The 20,970-nt window shown below is 40.5% G+C and overlaps 1 protein-coding gene across 1 annotated transcript in view; it reads right to left on the bottom strand.

Moving 5' to 3' along the window:
- Window positions 1-20,970, bottom strand: part of eys (eyes shut homolog) — a 1,854,977-nt gene that overhangs the window by 550,043 nt on the left and 1,283,964 nt on the right. Inside the window, exon 32 of the mRNA XM_073056513.1 lies at window positions 1,867-2,055. Coding sequence (XP_072912614.1) covers window positions 1,867-2,055 — 189 coding nt within the window. The remainder of the gene's footprint in view (window positions 1-1,866; window positions 2,056-20,970) is intronic.

Raw genomic sequence — 20,970 nt, 5'->3', positions numbered from 1 at the left:
TCACAGCAGACCTACTTGATGTCAAGGAGACCACAATAGGAAGACTGGATGCAATAAATAATACTGCGTTATTTGTATGTAGGACTGCCCCACCTGGAAGGGCAACTTAGGGCTCTGGCTGGAGGCAAAGGAGGAAGGGTAATGTAGACTATCCAAACTGAATATAAAGTGCTGATTCATTAGTTTGCGTTTTCCCTCACCCTGGCAGTGCAAGAGGCTGAGGACAGATATGTTTGTGTGGAAATGGGGTCGAGAATTAAAATGACTGATGTTACCGATGCTGGCCTGGAGGATACTTACCTTGCCAGAGGACCTGGGATAATTTTCTGGAAACAACACTGGTGATTACCTCCTCTTTAGGTGCCTGCTCTAAGATAGTCCATCTCTCAAACTGTACAGCTAGCAATGAGACAGCGAGCAGAATATGAAGTCCTGATCTTCAAACACTCTTATATCAGATAACCAAAAGCACATTGGAATCCGTGCTGAACTTCATCATTTATGTTTGGTTTTGCTGATGAATGAGTCCTAATATATGGAGAGTGGTCCATGTATTCCAGGATCTAGTTATTACGTCAATTTATCTAATTGTTTTATTGATAAAGAGCCATGTTAGTTGACAATCTTTGCAAATGTCCATTTTCTCATAGGCTTAAATGAGTAGTTAATGACATGGAACTTAGTCTCTGAATGGATGTACATGTAAGTTAGATCTACACATCCTTCTATTACACACTTTATATGCAATCAGGTGTAAGAAGTCCAAGCAGAACATTAGTGCTGTATCTCTGTGCATTCTCAAGACATAACAGTGTGAATTGTAATAAACAGTCCTGTTTTGGACAGCATTACTTCAGGTGATATCATGCATAACAGCTTGCTTGCTACTGAGTCTATATTGCTACTAATGGTCCACACACACCTTCTCTTGTGCAGCAACATATCTCTGCACATCTTACACCCCAAAATCATATGCTAGCTTCTCTTCAAGACATCGATGCTTAATTCCCTTCTTACCAATCTCTAGATAAAATTATTTCTCCTGAACTGCTTAATGTTTTTATTTCTGTCCTCAAATTTTGCATTCAAATGGAAACTGCTGTCTTGTTACATCCTTTTATAATTTCCTAAGAGTGCATTTCTTTCATATTAATTACTTCTAGCTCAATTAAACTCAAGGTTCAGAAAAACATGACTTGTCTCAACATGGTGACGGAAATGTTTTTATTGCAAGATGATTCATCACAAATTTGTGATCATATCTGAACTTGTGTTTGACCTCTTCAAGCGGGCAATATGGCTCAGGCATATTTTTTTTGAGTATGTAAACTAACTTCTACTGATAGTACACTTGCCAGCATCAATCTGGTGTTCAAACTTCAATTAAAGACAAAGAAAGCCATTAACAAAATGGTGAAAATGTGTTAGAATAAAGGATATTGTAACATTGAGTAGCAGGTGAGAGGTAAATGTTCAAAATTATAAATTGAATCATTTTGCAATTTTGACTATAAGTTTATGTTTTATAAATAAATATATAAGATAAAAGCTCCTATCAGATTTATTGAAATATTGTCACTTCTGGATAAAAATGTACAAACTTTAAAAGCCATATTCAATTCAGAAAAAAAATAGCTAGAACAACTTTGAAACCTTGCTCAGAATGCCCCTTGGAAATAAGATCAATTGCAATCTGCTCAGGATGAAGTTACTGGTATAGTCTTTGGAATTCTTCACTAATTTTCTATGGTGATTGTGAAGTGTTTCTGTTTGAAGGAGATGGTTATTCTTTAAAATTGTTGCTTAATTTGTGCAACAAGTGAACAAAAGAAAGAAAAGATACCCTGATGCTTTATATAATTTTACCTGCTTGACAGCCTTCTCCTTCGTGCTGTGATGAGCAGTGACATTTCACTTCTCCGATATCCAAATCCTCACAGGTTGCCCCAGCCAGGCAAGGACTATCTGCACAAGACACCATTGTTGCTAGGGAGACAGTTGTCAGGGAGATGTCAGGGGCATGTACAGAAGAAGGAATAATTGATGGCCAGACATCTGAAACAATAGAAATGTGTGTTAGGCGTCAAACATCACAATATTAAAAAAATGAGAACTGTCATTAAACAATGTCACGTGGTAAGATCACTAAATGGAAATATATTTTAGAATGATATAGCTGTGAAAAGGATAATAAAAATGAATAACCTTATAGCAAGTTTTCCAATTAATCATTATCTCCATTTCAACATACCCAGCCATTTTTTTATTCTCATGATTTATCACCATGAGTAACTAATATTGCAGGGAAATAGGAGCAGATTTGATTAAATAAGATCACTTGATACTTCTGGTTTCTTATATCTTCCTTCACCATGACATTCTGAGTGAATATCATAAAGCCAGACACAGATGTTCTCACTTATTTAAATGTCATTGCCATAAGCATGTGCTAATGATAAATCAGTTGAATGCAGAGAAGTTCACTGTGAAAAATCAGTGGGATTAAGCTTCTGTAGTGGGATTAATTTTAGTGGTGAGTGTAATGATTTACAGCGCCAGCAATCAAGGTTCAATTCCTGCCACTATTCGTATGGTCTCACTCTGACCGTATGGATTTCCTCCAGGTGCTTCGGTTTCCTCCCACATCCCAAAGGTTCATGGGTTAGTAAGTTAATTGGGCACTTGGATGTATTGGAAAAAAGTTGAATTTCCCCATGGGGATGAATAAAGTATCTATCTATCTATTTGGGTGGCACAAGCTCATTGAGCTAGAAGGACCCATTACCATGCTGTATTTCTAATTAAAAATAAAATAATATTACAATCTACTGTAAAAGCAGTGACAGAAAGATTTAATCTAATTTATTACCAAAGTTGGTGTTCCAATCCATGGGTCTTGATTCTTAAGATACAGGATGCAAGGTTCATTGAAACCAGTATTTCTGTTAACCGTACAAATGGCACAATGGAAGATTCTCAGGTGTTTTACAAGGAAGAAAACTGCCATTGGCAGTTAAACAGTTTACACAATTGTACCATGCTATGTTGGAACTGGAGGTATGATGGCACATGCGGGCTGCCCTGCACAATCTTCACTGATGTGATTTGATGCATAACAATACATTTCACTGTACATTTTAATATTTTGATGTGCATGTGACATATAATGCTATTTTTTAATCAACATTTTCTGTGCATTGCTCCAGATTTCTAGTGTCCACAGAATCTCTAGTGTCTAGTTCATTTTCAGACTATGTTTAAGTCTCAAAATTCAAACAAGATTGCACTTAGGTTTATATAACCATAGCAACAGTGCAGAATCTCACCACATTGGCAATTACCAAGGTAATGGCCAACTAATGCATCATTCACAATACATATTGTATAGTGTTTCTAGTATTACAAATATTCCCAACACTTCTCATCTCTCCATTGAAGTTGGGTGAAAGGATCGTGATTGGAAGAGTTTGCTATTTCAAACTGTTTTAAAGTGAAAGAGAGAAATGTTTGACAAGAAAATTCTAAAGCTCAGGGCAATACATACATAAAGTACAGGAGGAACTCAGCACGTCAGGCAGTATCTATGGAGCACAATAAAGAGTCAACATTTCAGGTCAAAAACATTCATCAGAGCTTGAGAGGAAGGGGGAAGAAGCAAGAATAAGGCAGAGTACAAACTGGCAGGTGATAGATGAGACCAGATGACAGATACAGTGAATGGGTGGGTGGAGGATTGAAGTGGGAAGCTGCAAGGTGATAGGTAGAAAAGGTAAAGGGCTGAAGAAGAAGGAATCTAATAGGAGAGGAGAATGGACCACAGGAGAAAGGGAAGAGAGAAAATCAAAAGGTACCAGAGAAAGGTGAAACTAGGGGCCCCAACAAGCACAGCAGAGTGAGAAAATGGACAAATTTGGAAGAAAATTGAGTTAAGATTTATTGAAGGTTACAGAGCAAAGAAACCATACTACCAGTTTCATGGACAGCTTCTATCCCACTGTTATCAGATTCTTCAAAGGACCTCCTGTAGGATAAAATGGACTCAAACTCACAATCAATCTAGTTATGAACTTGCACCTTATTGCTTATCAGTGCTGCACTTTCTCTGTAAGCGTATCATTTCATTCTACATGTTACTGTTTTACCCTGTTCTGCCTCAATGAACTATGTAATGATTTGATCTGAATGAATAGTAGGCAAGACAAACTTTTCACTGTTATCTTTGTAGGTGACAATGATAAACCAATACTAATACCTGGTGTCACTCCTGTACACCTTGGGAATTATGCAGAGCATATTATCTTAGAAGTGCCTCTGAGCATTGGCAGCTCTAATAATATCATCTATGTCATTATTGCAATAAGGTGCCACCTTACATTATTTGCTAAACTTCTAGCAAAGCTAAAACGAACAATCTCAAACTATTGCGTGCAAGTACGGAATTAAATGATGCAGTAAAAGTAGCTGTTAGGGTAAGTACTGGAGCAGGAATGAATGTTAAAGGGTTTGGAATGGTAAAAGCCAATACTTCATTACCTCGGTAAGGGTGACCATGGGTGAAATTTCCATCCCTCCTTGTTTCTCTTCCCTTAAGAACATCCTTAAAAGCTAGGGCACTTAAAATCTATCCTAACATTCAACTCTATGCCACAGATGGCTGTCGAGGCCAAGTCACTGGGTATTTAAGGTGGAGGTTGTTAGCTTCTTGATTAGTGGAGATGTTAAGGGTTACAGGGAGAAAGCAGGAGAGTGGTGTTGACAGGAACAACAGATCAGCTATGATGGAATGGCAGAGCAGATTAGATTGGTCAAATGGCCTAATTCTGCTCCTGGGTCTTATAGTTTTATGATTTGGTTTTAGATGACATTAAACTGCCATGAAGCATCTTCTGTGTTGAAGAAAAGTTATTGTTTGTTGTTCAAATCTGTCTGCAAATTGGACATCTGGTTTCTCCATTGAAAGAGAAACATAATGAGATGTTCTGAGGATAGTGGGGGTTGGGCAAAATGCTAAATACGTATTGGCCACTTCCGTCGAACAACATTAACCTTCTGACACCTGAGTCTGTGATTCAAAGACAGAATGAAATTAGACATTGAATGAAAATTTGAAGAACTGCAGCTGCTGGAAAGCTGAAGAGAAAACAGAAAATGCCACAAAACACTCAGCTTGTCAGGCAGCATCTATGAAGGGAAATGAACAGATGACATTTCAAGCAAAAACCCTTCACCAAGACTAGAACGGAAGGGTGTAGAAGCCAAAATAAGAAGATGAAGGGGTGGAGAGGGACAAATACATGTTGGTAGGTGTAAGGTGAGAGTAGGTGAGGGATGAAGTGGGTGGGTGAGAGGTGGGATGAAGTAAGAAGCTGGAAACTGATTGGTGGAAGAGGTTTAAGGATGAAGAAGAAGGGCAGTGGATAATGGAAGAAAAGAAAAGAGGAGGAAACCAAAGGGAGGTGATGGGCAAGTGAGGAGAAGAGGTGTTAGAAGGAATCCATAATGAAGAATGGTAAAAAAAAAGAGAAGGGGGAGAGGGGGGAAATTAATGGACGTTAGAAAAATTGACTTTCATGCAATCACGTTGAAGGCTGCCCACGATGTGCTGTCTCTCCAACCAATGTGTACTCACCATGGCAATAAATGAGGCCATGAACTGACACATAGGTATGGGAATGGGAAGTCAAATTGAAATGGGTGGTCACTGGAAATTCCCGGCTTCTGTGGCAGGTGGAGCAAAGGTGCTCGATGAAGCAGTCTACCAATCTATGTTGAGTCTCACCATTGTAGAGGAGGCCGCACTAGGAACACACTATATATAGTAAATGACACCAACAGACTGAAGGTGAAGTGTTGCCTCATCTGGAAGGACAGCTTGGGGCTGTGAATGGTGGTGAGGGAGGAGGTGTAGGGGCAAGTAAAGCACGTCCTTAGGGGTAAGCTCTTGGAGAGAGATCAGTGGGGGGGGGGGGGGGGTTGAGTGGACAAGGGATCATGTAGAGAGCAATCCTTATGGAGAGCAAAAAGTGAGGGGGGTAGTGGTAGGGAAAGATCTGCTTAATGGTGGGATTCCATTTTTTATATATCAAAATAAACATTGTGATCCTGTTGTACATGACGGATATTGCAGAGAATGATGCTCTCGATAAGGAGGCTCATGTGGTAGTAGATAGGGACCTTGGGAACCTTGTCCTTGTTATAGCAGCAGGATGATGGCTGAAAGGAGATGTGTGGGAAATGGTGGAGACATAGCATTGATTGTACAATGTATTCATATTGGCTTACTGTGTCACATGTAAATTTTGTCTTGCAGACTGTCTATGCAGATCCAATCACCACACAGTGCGTTGAGCTGGAATAAGGTAAAGCAATAACAATCCAGAATAAAAGAGTAAAAGCTACCGAAAATGTACAGTGCAAGTAACCAATAAAGTGCAAGATCATTTTGAGGTAGATTGTGAGGCTAAGAGTTCATCTTATCGCACAAGAGGTCCATTCAAGGGTCTAATAACAGTTGGATAGAAGCTGTCCTTGAACCTGGTGCTACATGCTTTGGGGCTTTTATATCTTCGACCCAATGGGAGAGAAGAGAAGTGAGAATGTCCAGGTCGGGTGGTGTCTTTGATTTATTGGCTGCTTGACCGAGGCAACAAGAAGTATAGTGAGAGTCCATAGAGGAGAAGCTAGTTCCTGTAGTGTGCTGTGAGATTAGTTACCAATTTTCACCTCATCAGCATACTGTTTCATTTGTACACAATACCAAAGCTCTCTGAAATTGTCGAGCAAGACACTCAGTTTAAGGGCAATTAAAGATGGGCAGTAAATGCTGAAAAGGTAATAAATAAAATGAAGTTTAAAAAGAGGCCCACTTTTAGGAGCAGACAGCGTCGGTGTGGGCAGCGGAGTGCTGGGCTTTGGCTCAGCGGGCTTCGATGCAAGGGGACTTTGGTGAGAGGAAATCAGTGAGCCTGAGTACGTGCTTGCTGAGGTAAAAAAGGTAAGGTCGATAGGTACTTTTTTCATTTATTCTGACTAATTTGGGATCAGGTAATGGGGGAGACAGTTAGAGCAGTGGTGTGCTCCGTATGTGGGAGGTCAGGGTCAACACAGTTGTCCCTGATGACCACACCTGCAAAAGGTGCATCCAGTTGCAGCTCCTATCAGACCGAGTTAGGAAATTGGAGCAGGAGCGGGATGAACTACGGATCATTCGGGAGGCAGAGGCAGAGATAGATAAGAGTTATCAGGAGGTAGTCACACCGAAAACACAGGAGGTAGGCAAATGGGTGACAGTCAAGAGAGGCAGGGGGAGCAGACAGAGAGAGCAGAGTACCTCTGTGGCCGTTCCCATCAACAATAAGTATACCGTTTTGGATACTGTTGGTGGGGATGACCTACAAGGAACAAGTTGCAGTGGTCCTGTCTCTGGCACTGAGATTGGACCCTCGACTAGGAAGGGGAGGAGGGAAGAGAAGAGAGCGGTATTGATAGGGGATTCTGTAGTCAGGGGGGCGGATAGGAGATTTTGTGGGGAAGATCGGGAGTCTCGGATGGTATGTTGCCTCCCTGGTGCCGGGGTCCGGGACATCTCAGATTGGGTGCAGGTTATTCTCGAGAGGGAAGGCAAAAACCCAGAAGTTGTGGTCCATGTAGGGACCAATGACATGGGTAGGATGAGTGAGGGGGTCCTGCATAGTGAGTTCAGGGAGTTAGGTGCGAAGCTGAAGGGAAGGACCTCCAGGGTAACAATCTCAGGATTGCTACCTGTGCCACGTGCGAGTGAGGCAAGGAACAGAAGGATTATACAGATTAATACGTGGCTGAGAGGATGGTGCAGGAGAGAGGGCTTCAGGTTTTTAGATAATTAGGCTTTGTTCCAAGGAAGGTGGAATCTGTTCCGACGGGATGGTTTACACCTGAACTGGAGTGGTACTAACATTCTTGCAGGAAAATTTGCTAGTGCTGCTCGGGGGGGTTTAAACTAAATTTGCAGGGGGCAGGGATCCAGAATGTGAGAGAGGATAGCGAGATGAAGAATAAAGGACAGGTGGGGACTACACGGTTTCAGAATATTAAGTGTGTAGTAGAGAAAGGTGAGGAGGAACAAGTGATAAGGAGGACACATGTACAGAGGGATGGTCTGACGGAACATGGAGTTAAATGTGCAGAAAGAATAAGTAAATTTTGGAAGGACAACAAAATTCAAGGGGCGTATAGCTCGATGGGAGTTCGGGGAGCTGGGTTAAGCCCAATAGGCAGCGATTTAAACAGAGAGAGGAGAAATGGGCTAAAAATTCTGTATCTAAATGCACGAAGTGTCAGAAATAAGGTGAATAAGCTTGAAGCTCAGGTGCGAATGGGTAACCATGATGTTGTTGGGATAACGGAGACATGGCTGCAGGGAGATCAGACCTGGGAAACGAATGAACAAGGGTATACGTGCTATCGTAGAGACAGAAATGTGGGCAGAGGGGGTGGGGTGGCCCTGTTGGTGAGGAATGAGATTCAGTCCTTTGCAAGGGGGGACATAGGATCAGGAGAAGTAGAGTCTGTGTGGATAGAACTGAGGAACAGTAAGGGCAAAAAGACCCTAATGGGTGTTGTCTACAGGCCCCCAAACAGTAGCTTGGATATTGGGTGCAAGTTGAATAGGGAGTTAACATTGGCATGTGGCAAAGGTAATGTTGCAGTAGTTATGGGGGATTTCAACATGCAGGTGAACTGGGAGAATCAGGTTGGTGCTGGACCACAGGATAGGGAGTTTGTAGAGTGCCTTTGGGATGCATTCTTGGAACAGCTTGTACGAGAGCCGACCAGGGACAGGAGTATTCTGGATTTAGTGTTGTGTAATGAACAGGATTTGATAAGCGATCTTGAAGTAAAGGAGCCATTAGGAGGTAGTGACCATAATATGATAAGTTTTTATCTGCAATTTGAGAAGGATAAGGGCAGATTGGAGGTGTCAGTGTTGCAGTTGAACAAAGGAGACTATGGAGCCATGAGGGAGGAGCTGGCCAAAGTTAAATGGACGGATATCCTACTAGAAAAGACAGTGGAACAGCAATGGCAGGTATTCTTGGGAATAATGCACAAGGTGCAAAATCAATTCATCCCCTGAAGAAGGAAGGATTCAAAGGGGGGGAAGGGGCCACAGTGGTTGACAAAGATTGCATAGCATAAAAAAAAGAAGTATGACAGAGCTAAGGTGAGTGGGAAGACAGATGATTGGGAAATTTTTAAGGAACAACAGAACTTAACTAAAAAGTCAATACAGGGAGAAAAAAATGAGGTACGAATGCAAGCTAGCCAGGAATATAAAGGAGGATAGCAAAAGTTTTTTTAGGTATGTGAAGAGAAAGAAGATAGTTAAGAACAATGTTGGGCCCTTGAAGAATGAATTGGGTGAAATTGTTATGGGAAACAGAGAAATGGCAGAAGAATTTAATAAGTACTTTAGATCTATCTTCACTAGGGAAGACACAAGCAATCTCCCAGATGTATGGATGGGCCAAGGACATAGGGTAACAGAGAAAATGAAACAGATTGACATTAGGAAGGAAACGGTGGTGAGTAGACTGATGGGACTGAAGGCTGACAAATCCCCAGGTCCAGATCGTCTGCATCCTAGGGTACTAAAGGAGGTGGCTCTGGAAATTGCGGATGCATTGGTAATCATTTTCCAATGTTCCTTAGATTCAGGATCAGTTCCTGAGGATTGGAGAATGGCTAATGTTATCCCACTTTTTAAGAAAGAAGGGAGGGAGAAAACAGAGAACTATCGTCCTGTCAGCCTGGCATCGGTAGTGGGGAAGATGCTAGAGTCCATTATTAAAGATGAAATAGTGGCATATCTAAATAGCAGTGATAGGATTGGGCCGAGCCAGCATGGATTTACCAAGGGCAAATCATGCTTGACTATTCTATTGGAGTTTTTCGAGGATGTAACCAGGAAGATAGACAAGGGAGATCCAGTGGATGTAGTGTACCTCGATTTTCAGAAGGCATTTGATAAGGACCCATATAGGAGATTGGTGAGTAAAATCAGAGCTCATGGCATTGGGGGGAAGATATTGACATGGATAGAAAACTGGTTGGCAGATAGAAAGCAAAGGGTAGCGGTGAATGGGTGTTTCTCGGAACGGCAGGTGGTGACTAGTGGGGTGCCACAGGGCTCGGTATTGGGACCACAGCTGTTTATGATTTACATCAACGATTTAGATGAAGGCATTGAGAATAACATCAGCAAGTTTGCTGATGATACTAAGCTGGGTGGCAGTGTGACATGTGATGAGGATGTTAGGAGAATTCAGGGTGACGGGTAGGCTGGGTGAGTGGGCAGAGACTTGGCAGATGACGTTTAATGTGAATAAGTGTGAGGTTATCCACTTTGGGAGTAAGAACAGGAAGGTAGATTATTATCTGAATGGTGTAGAGTTAGGTAAGGGAGAAATACAGAGATCTAGGAGTCCTTGTTCATCAGTCACTGAAGGTGAATGAGCAAGCAGCAGGCAGTGAAGAAGGCTAATGGAATGTTGGACTTTATTACAAAGGGAATTAAGTACAAGAGCAAGGAAATCCTTTTGCATTTGTACAGGGCCCTGGTGAGTCCACACCTGGAGTATTGTGTACAGTTTTGGTCTCCAGGGTTAAGGAAGGACATCCTGGCTGTAGAGGAAGTGCAGCGTAGATTCACAAGGTTAATTCCTGGGATGTCCGGACTGTCTTACGCAGAGAGGTTAGAGAGACTGGGCTTGTACACGCTGGAATTAAGGAGATTGAGAGGGGATCTGATTGCAACATATAAGATTATTAAGGGATTGGACAAGATAGAGGCAGGAAATATGTTCCAGATGCTGGGAGAGTCCAGTACCAGAGGGCATTGTTTAAGAATAAGGGGTAGGTCATTTAGGACAGAGTTAAGGAAAAACTTCTTCTCCCAGAGAGTTGTGGGGGTGAGGAATGCACTGCCTCAAAAGGCAGCGGAGGCCAATTCTCTGGATGCTTTCAAGAAGGAGCTAGATAGGTATCTTATGGATGGGGGAATCAAGGGATATGGGGACAAGGCGGGAACCAGGTATTGATAGTAGATGATCAGCCATGATCTCAGAATGGCGGTGCAGGCTCGAAGGGCCGAATGGTCTACTTCTGCACCTATTGTCTATTGTCTATTGAAACAGACTGGCATATATTGTCAATAAGACCAATACTTTTTCTTTGAGGTATATTAGCAGTACAACTCCTCCCATGTCCAATGTCCGTCAGGAGTAAGAAATTGATTCTGTATTGCATTTGTTTTTGGGCAGCGTGCCACTAACCATACAAATTTGCATTGGATGGGGAACTGTACAGCATCACATCATAAGAAATAGGAGCAGATTTTGGCTATTCAGCCTATTGAATCTGATCCACCATTCCAGAATGACTGGTTTATTGTCCCTCTCAACCCCATTCTCCAGCCTTCTCCATGTAACCTTTGAAGCCCTTACTGATCAAGAACCTAACAACCTCTGCTTTGAATACACCTAATGACTTGGTCTACATGGCCGTCTGTGACAATTAATTCCACAGATTCACTATCATTTGGCTAAATAAATTCCTCCTCATCTCTGTTCAAAAAGGTCATCCCCGTATTCTGAGTCTGTGCCATCTGGTCCTAGACTCCATCACTTTGAAAACATTCTCTTTAGGATGATAGATCCACTCTATCTAGGCCTTTTAATGTTCCATAGGTTTCAATGAGATACCCCCTCATTCTTCTGAACTCCCATGTGTACAGACCCAGAGCCACCAAATACTCCTTATATGTTAACCTTTTCATTCCTGGGATAATTTTTGTGAACCACTTCTGGATTCTCACCAATTCAGCACATTCTTTCTTAGATAAGGGGCCGAAAACTGCTCACAATACTCCACGTGAATTCTGTCACATGAACACTATTGAGTTAAAAATTCAACCTGCAGTCTTATTGAAAATTAAGGGGTGAGCTGATTGTAATGTTAAAGATGATTAGAAGGAGTGAATTGACTAGGTCAAATTTTGGCATAACAAAAATGTAGGAGCTGTTCCTTTCACATAAGCTACTGAAAATCTGAAAGGCTCTCCCATCAAAACTGTCAAATGGAAATTTCAGAACTGGTACTGTTAGATTGTTTATTGGGTGAATAATAACAGTAAGTTCATGAAAGGTTAAAACAACATTCTATGTACTAAATAATTGTTGGTACAGAATCAAGAATAAGAGTTACTCTTTCTTCACCAATGGAAACTTTTGGGCATTTTGTTCCAAAATTATTGTCATTGCTTGGCATTTTACACTGTGACATTTTCAGCAATTATATTCCCTTTTAAAATATCTGTTATGTTGAATGCACAGGAAAGGATGAATTTATTTTCTTTCAACTAATGGTCAGTGAATTGGAGTTTTCTTAATAGTTGTAGCAATTTGCAATCTGACATTTCCAAAGCTCGGGCAAGTTTGAAAGTAAAATACAAATATCTTTCTGTCAGGAAGCTTCTTCTGATTAGATTCACAAATAAAAATAATCCTCCAGCATCAAAAAGAAAAATGCCAAATTCAGAAGAGGTTATCGGCACTTCAAAGCAATAACACAGGCCTTTTTACCCATCAAACAGATCAGACAGCATCTGTGGAGAGAGAAATACGAGTTAAATTTTCCTGTCACACTGGGAAAAAGAAAGAACTTTAAGTTTTAACTTTCAAAGAGGATGGGATGGAAGATAGGTCAAAGAAAAAAATTCTGACGAGTTAGGTTGCGGTTTGCCATATTGATGAAAACAGCTGTCTGAAAGATTGAGGGCACAGAAAGAAAATGAATAAATGCACATGTAAAAGTTGTGCAGTGAAAGTCAGAGAAGGGACAATGCATATGAGGCAGTGTTATCAGGGAGTAAAAAACTCTATTAATCCAGATGGATGACCTGAACAATAAACTTTGTTCCTTATTCCACAAATGCTGCGTGACCTATTGAATGTTCTCAGCATTTTCTCTTTTTACTTCAGAGTTCTAGGATCTGTAGTTTGGTTATTTCCATTGTCAGTGTTCTGTACTATATTGGGAGCCACAATCTCTCTCTACCCCCATAGTCACTTTGTTCTTTTTCTAGAGAATGGAGAACCATCATTACTCATTCCTGTTCTCTTCCCCCCCAGTTCGCTCTCATAAGTAAGAATTCTTTTGGTTTGGTGAAAAGGAATATTAGTACCTTCATATTGGAGCAATCCTCTCATCATCTGGAGAAACATATAAAAGTTTGCATGGAAAGGTAAAGCAGGTCATTAAAAGAGGAATAGAGGGATGTCCTAATAAAATGTCTCAGCCCAAAATGTTGACTCTTTTTTCCTTTCCTTAGATGCTGCCTGACCTGCTGAGTTCCTCTAGCATTTTGTGTGTGTTACAATGGAAGGTGGAATATGTGAATAAGGAACTTCTGCTTTGACTATACCAGGCACCATTAAGGCTATACATGTAGCTGGTCTTTATTTCTTTCATTTAATCATAGTCTTTTTAATCAAGGAACGATTTACCTGCCTTAGCAGAACTGCAGCCAAGATTCATTTATTAGATTCTAGGGATGAGGAATTTATTTAGGAGGAAAAGAATAAGCTCGTCAGAACTGAGATAAATAAGGCATATGGCTTCAAGATTCAGGAGAGCAGATTTAGGACAGAGATGAAAAGGAAACATTTTTCCTAGTGAATCTGTAGAATTTTCTGCCCATATGGTAGTAGTAGAAGTGACCTCATTAAGTATACTTAAGACAGTTAGATTGTTGCATGGTCTAAATGGAAATTATCTCAGCTGTGGAGAGTTCAGGCCATTCTATTAGTATTTCCCTATTAGAAGATTTCCTTGTCCCAAGACTCAAGCAAGTGAACGTTGTTTGCAATTTCTAAGACAGACATGTTCTTCTTTAATTAAAGAATCCAAGACTTAATTAGATTGCAGTCTAAGTTGAAATTATCTGTCCTGTACAACTATGACACAGAATGCCATGTTTTCATTTAACAAGCAGAGGGTGAGGGAGCAGTACTGAAGGAACCCCAAATCCCTCAGGGGAGCTGTTGAAGTTCACTGTGCAACTATCACTATGAAACCCCTGCTGTGTTGTGATCAGCAAAAGCCACTGTACAGACACTGAGGTAGATCTCAACTTCCTCTGCTCTCCGCCTGGTTCATGCGTCTCATCTGATGCCAGGATTGATCAAGGAACACAGTCCAGCGTGTGGACTGGCACCATAGGCCAGAGTGAGCCTGAGAAAAGAATGGTACTAGGGATTTTATGGGAGCTGGAAACAGGGACAGATGTCTGGTATACGACTATCCAATATCAAGGAACAAATGATGGACGCATCCAGAGAGACAGACACAGGACCAAAGGATCAAAATCTATGTCTGCTCTGTTGGGTATAGATAAGATCTGGGGAGCAGAACTGGCAGGGACCTATACAGGTCTGTCACTGTACGGTACTGACTGGGAAGGATTTGTCAGTGTAAAACACTGGGGTGCAGTACTGATGGTTTGTGTACAATACCAGGGCACAGTACTAGTTGGGATAAATCTTTCACTGTACAACACTGAGGCACAACAAGAGAACATTGAAATAATTGTTTTTGGTGCCAAAAAAGAACAATTAAAAGTCAGTACTCGCTTAGAACCCCTGTCGTTACAGACCAAAACCCAAGCCAGAAACCTTGTTGTTATGATGGAATCTGACTTAAGTTTTAACTACCACATTAAGACAATTACAAAGTCAGCCTACAGCCATCTTAAAAATATAACAAGAGTTAAAGGGCTTATGTCTCAGCAGGGTCTAGAAACACTCACCCATGCATTTATTTTTAGTAGGCTTGATTACTTAATGCCGTTTTCAAAGGCCTCTGTAAAAAGAACTCCCTCAGACAGCTGCAGCTCATTCAGATCACTGCTGCTAGAGTCCTCACTGAGACCAAGAAAGTAGAACCTATCACTCCAGTTCTCAGATCACTACATCAGCTTTCTGCCTATCGGAGGATTGACTTTAAAATATTACTCTAAAGCACTGAATGTTCTTGGGCCAAAATACATCTCTGATCTCCTGCTGCACTATGATCCTTCCCGAGCTCTCAAGTCGCCTGGGGCGGATCTGGTTACCATCCCCAGGGTCAAAACTAAACATGGTGAAGCAACTTTTAGTTGCTATGCTCTACATATCTGGAATAATCTTTTAGACAATCTGAAATCTGCCGCAACTTGAAGCTCTTTTAAATTGAGGCTTAAAACTTTTTTCGCTGTACTTTTAATTAGAATCTCCTGCATTGTAACTTCAATTTATCATATCGATTTTTTGTGATTTTATTCTCATATATATTGTCTGAAATTTGATACTTGGATTTTATATCTTATTCTATGTAAAGCACTTTGAATTGCCTTGTGTTTGAAAAGTGCTATACAAATAAACTTGCTTGTGTTTTTGCTTACAGTACTGGTGGGAATGTGTCAATCAATATACAAAACTGAGGTACAGTAGTTATGAGGAAGGGTCTATCACTGTATAACATTGGGGTAATAGTGCTAGTGGGGATGGGTCTATCAATACAAAACACTGAGGGACAGTACTGGTCAGCTCAAGCCTATCACTGTATGTGGACATGAGCTGGAAGGCATACTTGCGTATCTTTTTGTTATGCAATGGGGGAGAAAGACTGAAAGACTTGCATCAATATATTACCTTATGTGTCTTTGAAACATAGAACATAAAACATTATAGCACAATACCAACCTTTGTCCCATAAACCTACTCCAGAATCAAACTAACCTTTCCCTTCCACAAAGCCCATAAAACCTCCAATTTCCTCGGATCCTATCTAAGAGTCTTAGAAATGTCCTTAATATATCTGCCTCTACCACCACCATGGCAGTGAATTCCAGGCACCTACTACTCTCTGTGTGTAAAAGACCTACCCCTGACATCTCCCCTAAACTTTCCTCTGTTCATCTGGTATTGTCATTCTTAAAATGTCAAGGATCTTCCTTTGGTGCACGTAAAAGCTCCCATGATACTATTGCTAAGAACAGTAGATGTCATGGAGTCACACATCTCCAAAACAGGTCCCTCGGCCATCATCTCTGCGGCCATCATCCAGCACTTTATTCTCCCATCACCCACCAATATTTAGGGTAATTTCCAGTGGCTAATGAACTTACCAACCAGTGCACCTAAAGGAAGCCTGTGAGGTAGATGGAAGCAGACAGAATATCCAGTTGGCAATGACTGGATGCACTGAAGGGCCTGGTTCTGTTCTTTGGTAATTTATGCTGTAGTACTCTATGACCATGAGGACACACAAACTCTGCACAGACAGCGACTGAAATCAGGATTGGACCCAGGATGTGGAACTATGAGGCACTCTGTAGAACTATTTTAGGTACCGCATGTCCATAATAAACTACGGAGTGTATGTTCATGATCTTCAGCTTCTGTAGCCTATCCACCTTGATGTTTAATGTGTTGTGCATTCTGATGTGCTCTTCTGCACACCACTATTGTTTGCACCATTCTCTGTGAACTCCAGAGATTGTTTTGTGTGAAAATTCCAGAGATCAGCAGTTTTTAAGAAATTTGAACCATCCCACCTGGCACTAACATTCATTCTATGGTCAAAGTCACATATATCACATTTCTTCCTCATTCTGGTATTGGTATGAACAACAATTGAACCTCTTGACCATGTCTGCTTGTTTTTATACAATTGAGTTGCTGCCACATAATTGACTGATTAGATACTTTCATTAACGAGCAGGTGTACAAGTGCACCTAATGAAGTCATTGATTGTATTGTGAGCCATGTAGCTAGCTGCCCATAACTACTGTACTTCAGTGTTGTATGTTGTATATATGTTCTCTCTGGAATTCTGAGATTTATTTATCTTGCAGTCTATAATCATCAATACAGATTTTCTGGACATATTTTTATTTGTAGGACCTTACAGTCTGTATTAAAACATTCCCTACATGAAAAGACTCCACTTTTGTGCAACAGTTCCACCACCAGAGCATTCAACTATCTGCATCAGTACCAGTTCTGCAGTGGAGACCTGTTTTGATTAGAATATATCCTGATAAGCAGCCTGAATATCATTGTTTGTCAGTTTGAGTCTTTAACCTTGTTGCACTGTCACGGTTTAATATAGAACAAAATAAGTAAAAAGTGCCCTTCGCAATGCCCCACAGCAGCTTAATTCCAAGAAGTACATGTTAATATGCTATTCACTGTGATAATGTAGGAAATATGTGAGTGCTTTCAAGAAGTTATGGTTGATATTATGACATGGAGGCAGTTTATTGTTATTGAAAAGTGCAGAAATTCTCCTTGATAACTGCAAATTTCCTGGTTCCTTACATCCAATTTCCAATGGTGGTTCAAAGGAAAATGACTTTGTTTTCCAACATATTGCATTGAGGTAAATGCCCACTTGATTCAAGTAGCACCACTCTGAATATGATGCAGAAAACTCTTGGCTTGAGAAAGCTCAAGTCCTTGAGAACATATGATTTAGGCTGACAGTCCAATGTCAGACTTAGCATGAACTGCACCATTGTTCATTCCATTACAAATGTCTGAATGGAGTATCAAATGGGCCCTTTGCTCTCTCAGCTGGCTACACTATTCTATTTAAATTTCAGAGATGTACTATTCCCAGCCCACCAGCCCAGCGCTCCAGTAAACAGTTGTTCATTACTAACTTCACTGAAATAGATTATCTGGTCATTACTCAAATTGCAGTTAGTGGGACGCATACAAAATGCTAGAGAAACTCAGCTGGTCAGGGCAGCACCTAATGGAAAGGAATAAAGAGTCGACATTTTGGACTGAGACCATTCAGCAATCCTAATGAATTGTCTTCGCTCGAAAAGTTGACTCTTTATTTCTTCCTTTAGATGTTGCCTGACTTGCAGAGTTCCTAAAGCATTTTGCGTGTGTTACTCTGGATTTCCAGCTTCTGCAGAATCCTTTGTGTTTATGCATTTAGTGGGAAATCACTACACACAAACCAACTGTGGCTTGTGACAGTTTAAAAATATCACTAAGCTTCCAAGGAACAAATTTAGTTTTAAAACACTTTGGCATATGTGGAAGATCTGAAACTTCTTATGTATATGAACATTTTAATTTTGATTAGTTTTTTCTGATGGTCCAGACAAGTTTAATGTGTATTGTATATTAAATGTCACTTGGAGAATAGTTACGGTAATCACAGAAAGCAGAGACAAGTGTCGGCACCTTTCTAATGACAGAAATGGAAAATAAGAAGAAGATTCTGCATGTTCTGACCTAGGAATCCTATTTAGTCTAAGATTGAAGTATGACAATTGAAATGTTCAAAATATCTGTATTATTTTAATGCTTTTTAATGAACTATAACATGAAAAAAAGTATAAAACATACAGAAAAATGAGCTTGACTCAACTTTATTTTGTGTCAACTCTGTCAGGACGTTCCAGGGATGGAAGCTTTGTATTGATACATCCGATGAACAGCCATCACTTGGTGCACATTGTTGGATTCAAGCTGGAGAATGTCGACCAAAATTGGCCCTAGCAGCAGGATAGGTAAGAAGAGGAATACAGAGGCCCGGCCAACCAATCTGTAAGCAAGCTCAGTCCAACCAGATTTCTCTTCTCCTTTATCACTTGTAACCCACGTATTATCTTCTCTAAGCGTTCTTCCAGGTTTTTAACAGACCATGTTTCTAATTATTTGCTATAATTAAAGTTCACACAACGTATTTCCTTCATTCTGGTAGCAAAACTTCTTCCATGTTCCCACTATTGAGTACATCTACATGGGGCACTGTCACTGGAAAACAGCGTCATTTTTCAAAGACCCCCACCACCCAGGACATGATCTCGTCTGGCTGCTGCCATCAGAGAGGAGATACAGGAGCCTTGGTTCCACAATTCCATGTTAAGGAACAGTTATTAATCATTAACCATCAGACTCTTGAACCAAATGGGATAACTTCACTCAGTCCATCACTGAACTGTTCCCACTACCTACAGACTCACTTTCAAGGACTCTTTATCTCATGTTCTCAATATTTATTGCTTAGTTATTTATTAGTATTAGTATTATTTCTCTTCTTGCTTTTTTTATTTGTGCAATTTGTTGGCTTTTGCACACAGGTTGTCTGCCCATTTGATATGGTCTTTTATTGATTGCATTATGATTATTGGGTCTATTGAGTATGCCTGCAAGAAAATGAAAATCAGGTTTGTATATGGAGACATATACATACATTGATAACACATATACTTTTACCATATCAAGGATCAACTTTATTTGCCAAATAGAATTACACACTGGGTGATGGGTTGGAGATACATCTCTACGAAAGGAGATGTAAGGCACTATTTCCTTTTGCTAGCCTGCAGGTCACTTTAGCCAAGGTGTAGCACCTGATTAGCTCCCCTGATCAGGATCATGTGAAACCATGGGAGCAGGTGTGGATGATCATATGAGCATCTGGTGCATACTACAAGTCCAGGTTATGCAACCACTGACACAAGGTAGACACTCTCTGAAAATATTGATAATGGCTGGGGTTCACCTGTCTTGTAAAGACACTATGCAGAAAAGAAGGCAATGGCAAACTACTTCTGTAGAAAAATTTGTCAAGAACAATCCTGGTCAATGACAATGATCACCCATATCATACACCATGGTACATGATGATGATGGTGATAATATTTACACTTATTAGGAATTTGCTGTGGTGTGATGGCACAACATGCAGTAGAAAACAATGACATTCAACAATGATAAAGAATAAATTATATAAAAATAAGTCAGAGTAGTATGGATTTGGAATAAATTGTCCATCAATATGTAAATACCAGCATGTATTTATAATGTAAACAACATTAGAAAAAGTGGTTTAAAACATTTAGTGTGCAATGACTGAGGTAGTAGACAGAGGGGATTGGGGAGGGCTAACCAGAATGATTGATCAGATTAACTGCCTGGTTGAAGAAACCTTTAATATGGTGTTAGGTTTTTGTCTAATAGCCCTATAGCACATTCTAGGGCTGGTTGGTGGTGTAGTGGCATCAGTACTGGACTTTAAGGCAGATGGTCCTGAGTTCAAACCCAGGCAGTTCCTAACCTGGGCAGCAGCAGTATCTGCGCTGAAGAAAGACCTGGCAATTTACTTCTGTATCTTGTCATGAAAACCCAATGGACCCTAGGTCAATGAGGTCACGAAGAGTCGGACTCGACTAAATGACTAAACAACAACAAGCACATTCTAGGAGGGAGCTTTTGGAAAAGGCATTTTGCTGGGTGAGTACCTCATCTTACTACATGTTGATGGATTTGGAACTTAAACTTTCTCTCAGTTTTGCATTTGTGAAAAACAGCAGAAAACTACAGCTAATTCCTAATAGGGTTTCATAATTATACAAAGAACATTGCATTGAGCAAAAATGAATTATTCCTTTGGACTGAAACAAATTTCTTTAGGATATTGGTTATTAGTCTGGTTATGGCAGAGATGTTCCCTACTGATATTTCTCTGTGTGATTTTGAAATTTCCCCACTGGCTTCACCAGCATTTTCTATCCTGCTGATGCTACTTCAGTATCAAACTTCCCTATCTCCATAGTCCCGATAGCGTGCTGAAGCTTTTGAAAGGTATTACATGAGATAAGTTGCTGGGACTGGACAAGGTATTTCCCAAGCTGGTGTAGGAAGTGAGGGAGGAGATTGCTGAGCCTTTAGTGATGATCTTTGCATTATCGATAGGGATGGGAGAAGTACCAGTGGATTGGAAGGTTGCAAATGTTGTTCACTTGTTCAAGAAAGGGAGTAGAGATAACTCAGGAGATTATAGACCACTGAGTCTTACTTCAGTAGTGGGTCAGTTGTTGGAGAAGATTCTGAGAGGCAGGATTTATGAGCATTTGGAGAGAC

Source organism: Hemitrygon akajei, chromosome 9 (genome assembly GCF_048418815.1).
Source record: "Hemitrygon akajei chromosome 9, sHemAka1.3, whole genome shotgun sequence".
Lineage (NCBI taxonomy): Eukaryota > Metazoa > Chordata > Chondrichthyes > Myliobatiformes > Dasyatidae > Hemitrygon > Hemitrygon akajei.
The sequence above is the reverse complement of the archived record's forward strand: the minus strand, read 5'-3'. Positions and strand labels throughout refer to the sequence as shown.